General features: G+C 37.7%; 1 protein-coding gene across 2 annotated transcripts; it reads right to left on the bottom strand.

The window, feature by feature from the left end:
* Positions 1-362: 362 nt before the first annotated feature.
* LOC311306508 (uncharacterized protein) lies at positions 363-5,041 on the bottom strand. 2 transcript variants are annotated; one of them, XM_084434945.1, is made up of 6 exons: positions 4,946-5,041; positions 3,944-4,203; positions 3,619-3,809; positions 3,394-3,484; positions 2,966-3,153; positions 363-1,113 (listed from the first exon to the last, which is right to left on the bottom strand). In XM_084434945.1, the coding sequence occupies exons 2-6, from the start codon at positions 4,072-4,074 to the stop codon at positions 929-931; spliced, it is 786 nt and encodes a 261-aa protein (XP_084291071.1). In that variant the 5' UTR covers positions 4,075-4,203; positions 4,946-5,041; the 3' UTR covers positions 363-928. The 2 variants fall into 2 exon arrangements, with proteins under 2 accessions (XP_084291071.1, XP_084291072.1); XM_084434946.1 differs by having other exon boundaries at positions 3,944-4,139; positions 4,946-5,015.
* Positions 5,042-5,252: the final 211 nt, after the last annotated feature.

Consider the following 5,252-nt stretch of genomic DNA (forward strand, 5'->3'; position numbering starts at 1 on the left):
ATTCCATAGTCGCTGCAAACATGTACTTACAAGAGATGGGATCCTCTCTGACCACACCAACAACATTTGGCATCTACCCTTTCTTTACAGAAGAGGACTGTGCATATGCAGAGCAGTCCTTTATTGATCAGTTTCCTGACCTGTCTGTCCTCTACAACAATGTAATTAACAACAATTACAGAAATTTTCAGGAAGCAGTTATGTGCCTTATTAACATTACTCACCGATATTCAAATCCTTAAACTCTTCGTGAAGATAGTGTAATTAAATTTGATTATATTTTTAAATAAGATTGTGGGTCTCATTTTGTGAACCAAATTTAATTGGTTTAAAAATCATTAGTCTTCTTAATGAACATTTCTATTTTTTGTTAAGATTTGTACAACCAGTAGCTGTAATTGAGCAAATTAAAGTTTATCAAGCAAGTACTTGTTTGAACAAAACATTTATTAAAACACATTCATTGAACAATGTTAAATACAATTTTTATACCAATGAGGGAAGACAAATAAAACATCTTAAAAGGTTAACGCTCCTTAATTCTTTGCCCTGGAATGTATGCACAGCTCTGTGAATGTGTGGGATTTCACAACCTGGAACTTCTTCCCTGGAAAACAAACACCTTACCAATTCTAGTACAACTACAGTATCTATAAGTTGGGATGATGCTTTTTTTTTTTACGTGAAATTTTACAACCTGGAACACTGTTGTACTGAAGTATTTTATAAACTCCACTGCAGGAAAAAAAAAAAACAACACGTAGTTAAGGATTTTAAATTTGTGTGCAATTTCACACTCTGGAACACTTACAGGAACAATTTTACATGCTCCATATCAGAAAAAAAAAAAAAAAAAAATTTGTTGGTAAGGATTTTACATTTGTGTGCAATTTCACATCCTAGAACACCAAGCATTGTACAACACATTTCAAACTAACTCTTTCACAACATCTAGAACAGTTGACAGACCAGCCACCCTGATTATGTTTAGCACAGAGAACTCAGACCTGCACTTTAAGCATTGGTTTGATGTTAATGCCCATTCTTCAATGCAAGCTCTACACCCAATGATGCTCCGGCAACATTCGGACAGCATTGGCTCACTGATGATGTCTGTAAAAGCATGGAGGATATGCATTAAAACTATGTCATCAACATTTTTTGTTGCCTACATTTTAGCATGTTGAGGTATACTGGAGTATATACTGATTGCAAAATTAGTTGCAAATTAAAAATATTTAAGAAGCACTATTCATTCTTTAGTAAAACTAAGTAACAGAAAAGCTGGTAAAGGAAAAGTTGTTCAGTTTTGTTCAGTTCATTGCTTAGCCATTTGGAGTCAAATTCACGCACACATCCATAAAAAGAAAAGGTGTAGTGGAGTCCAGGGTGTGTGAATGCTGCACACACATATGGCAAGTTACACTACTCAATAAGTTAGGGATATTGTTATTTACATGAGTGCTATTCCTATTTGGTCTGAATTTTAATGAAATAAGTAAAAGTATCCTTTGATATTACTAATAATGAATGAGAAGAAACACCATTTTCATTAGTGTAATATTTATTACCCCAAAAATGTAGACAATAACAAGGGTAGCCCCAAATAACAAAAATTGACAATGTCAGTAGCGGGTGTTTCCACCATTTGCCGCAATGACAGCTTGACAGCGACGTCTCATGCTCCTCACTAGCCTCATGATGTTGTCCTGAAGCAATGCGTTCCACTCTTCCACAAGTGCTGCACGCAGTTCTGCCAGGTCACGTGGGGTACGATCATCCAGTCTCTGCTTCAGCTGGTCCCAAACATGCTCTATGGGGTTCAGGTCAGGGGACATTGCTGGCGATACCATATGAGGCACTCCGACTTCCTGAAGTCGAGCTGTGACAATTCTGGCACGATGTGGTGGAGCATTATCATCCATGAACAGAAAGTTGGGGGTGTGCTGGCGGAATTGGGGGATGATGATGGGTTCTATGATGTCTCTGAGGTAAGAAAGTGCAGTGACTGAGCCATCTACAATAACCAAATCAGTTTTGCGCTGACTGGTGATGCCTGCCCAGACTGTTACACCTCCTCCACCAAAGCTAACCCTGGGGACCATGTTGACAGCGACGTCTCGCTCACCTCGCCTTCTCCAGCAACACTGACGAGTGTCGGGTCACCTTGCACAGAAATGATGGTCGTCAGTGTTGCTGGAGAAGGCGAGGTGAGTGAGACGTCGCTGTCATTGCGGCAAATGGTGGAAACACCCGTTACTGACATTGTCAATTTTTGTTATTTGGGGCTACCCTTGTTATTGTCTACATTTTTGGGGTAATAAATATTACACTAATGAAAATGGTGTTTCTTCTCATTCATTATTAATAATATCAAAGGATACTTTTACTTATTTCATTAAAATTCAGACCAAATAGGAATAGCACTCATGTAAATAACACTATCCCTAACTTATTGTGAGTAGTGTATTTTAACTATTCACCCAATTCATTCATGATTTACTCACCGTCAAGCCATCCTAGGTGTATATGACTATCTTCTTTCAGACGAACACAATCAGACATACATTTAAAAATACCCTTAGTCCTCCAAGGTTTATAATGTTTGTGAATCGCAGCCCAAATTTTGAAGACAAAAAAAATAAATGCATCCATCCATAAAAAAATTTATCCATACGACTCCAGGGGGATAATAAAGGCCTTCTGAAGCGAATCAATGCATTTGTGTAAGACAAAGATCCTCCTTTAAAACATTTGGGCTGTCATTCATAACTATTATAAACCTTGAAGGACTAAGGATATTTTTAAATACATCTCTGTTCATCTAAAAGATGTCAAGTCATATACACCAAGGATGGCTTGCAGGTGAATAAAGCTTGGGATAATTTTCATTTTTGGGTGAACTATCCCTTTAAGTGTGTGGTAAATTGTGAAGTTAATACATCAGACCCTTGGTGTCTCATACCTCTACAAACAAGGCAGGTGAAGGCCTCCTTGAGCTGTGATGCCTGCTGCATGTTGACTTGGTTTCTTTCCCTTGTGGCCAGAGTGTTGAGCTCCCGGAGTCTGACAGCAACACTCTCCAGACCTTGAGATGCCTCCAACACCTCCTCAATCTTTTCCAAAATGTCCTGCAGTCCAGAATCTTCTTCCCTACACACACATAATATATATCAGTGGTTCCCAACCACAATCCTGGAGGCCCACCAACACTGCACATTTTGCATGTCTCCTCAAACACACCTGATTAAGGTTATCAGCTCATTTTAGATAGATAGATAGATATGCATGTTTGTAACTTGATCAATAATTATACATTCCAATAACATTTACCTGGATTATTAACAAACAAAATTAAAATAAACTTAATAGATCCAATAAAATATCAATCACCTCATCCTTTTTCGTCTGTGTTGAAGCCTGGAAAAATGGCTAATGAGCATCACGTAAATTTTTCTAGAGGTTTGTCTCCAATACTGGGAACCTTAACACATGTGTGACGTAGTGTCCTTTGTGTGTACTGTATGTATACAGTACACACAAAGGACACTACGTCAGTAACAGAATTACTAAACAAATGACAATACAATATAATACAAATCGTGAGAGTTTTGTTACCTCGTGTTCCTTCTGAATCCATTATTTCGTTCCAGTTTGAATCCAGCAACACAGGAGATTCTGTAGTCCTTAGGTCAGCTTGAAGTTTCTGAACAATGCCTGTAACACTGGCCTCAGCTTCAGTAAACCTTACCACCACAACACTTTTGGGAACTGGTTTGCCATCTAGCACTTCTGCAATATTTATTGCTCTGAAATTTGGAAACAGATTTAACATTTGATGAACTCTCTAGAAGTATTTAGTTTACATAAAAACCCTGTTAAAAAAAAACACACAGTTAAGTGCAATAATATAAACTAATAAATAAAAAGAAGGTTTTCAAACCTTGTCCAACTTCGGCTTGCACGGGGCGTTGTTGTGAGAACAGAACCAGATGATGCTGGTCTTGTGAAAGAGAAATGTCGCTGAACTGGTGTTGAAGCAAATGCTGAAGTTGATGGGGTGTTTTGCGGCATCTCAATTGGGTCACCATGGACTTCATAATGAGCCCTTAATGTCAAGTCCAACGAGCTGAAAGACCCTTCAGCATTGGGAAAGATTGCAACGTTTGAATCATAAGTCAAATAGAGACTGTCACTGCTGACCTACACCAGAAAGAACAAGAATTAGCCGAGTAAAATCGTATGTCATTTCAAAGCCAGACATATTCAATTCAGTTTAATCAAGTTATGTAGCAGGCCAATGTTGCATCTATAACAGTTCTGTAAAGTAATATGATGGTAAATGTAAAACCTCTGTGCAACACCAACTTAAAATGTTTCTCTCACCCTTACTTTATATCACTTATGGAAAATATGGGCTGGCATATGTTCTATGCCAGTGCTTCTCATGCTTGGTCCTTGACTGTAGCACTGCACATGTTTCCCTTGTATGCCACATCCATTTTAGAGTACTAGTGAGCTCATCAGGAAGCATTATGTAAGGTGTGTTTGTTGTTTTGGATGTCTCCCATATTTAACACACCTGACATAGTACTCTAAAAACTGAAATAGATGTGCCATAAAAGAAAAATGTGCAGTGCTACATGGCATGAGAAACACTGGCATAGAACACATACCAGCACATCTGTTCCACAACTGTTATTAATAACTTAAGGATGAGATATATAAATTGATGTTGCACAGAGGTTTTACATTTACTGCCGAATCACATTACAAAACTTTTATAGATATAAAATTTCCCAGTTATAGAAATCGATTAAAGTGAATTGACAGCTGAGATGTCAAATATATTAGAAGCAAACCTAAAAATCTTTAGTAGATTTCGTACATACATTAGCTAAAAGTGTTACAATGCATGTATGGCTCTACATTTATTCATACTCACATGCTAATAGGTCATTTACTAAGACCAAACTATTAGTTTAGGACTATTCAATTTCGTTCCTGGAGGGCCATGACCAGCAGAGTTCAGTTCAACTTAATCAAACAAATCAGAACCGTCTAATCAAGCTCTTCAGGATTATTACATTGATTATTACAGGCAGGTGTGTTTTATTAGGGTTGTTGAACTCCAGCAGGTCTTGATGCCCAATTCTGATTTGTTGCTTATATCCGATTTTTTTGACTGTCTGTTTACACGTTATTTAAATTGTGACCCATATCCGATTCATGTGTTTACACTTGCCATAGGC

Source organism: Rutilus rutilus (assembly GCF_951802725.1).
Source record: "Rutilus rutilus genome assembly, chromosome: 16".
NCBI lineage: Eukaryota > Metazoa > Chordata > Actinopteri > Cypriniformes > Leuciscidae > Rutilus > Rutilus rutilus.

Coding starts and splice junctions, on each gene's coding strand:
- LOC311306508 (XM_084434945.1), bottom strand. CDS start 4,074: ATGCCGCAAAACACCCCATCAACTTCAGCATTTGCTTCAACACCAGTT. Junction 3,810..3,943: donor GCAAGCCGAAGTTGGACAAG/GTTTGAAAACCT, acceptor TCCAAATTTCAG/AGCAATAAATATTGCAGAAG. Junction 3,154..3,393: donor CACAGACGAAAAAGGATGAG/GTGATTGATATT, acceptor ATGTGTGTGTAG/GGAAGAAGATTCTGGACTGC.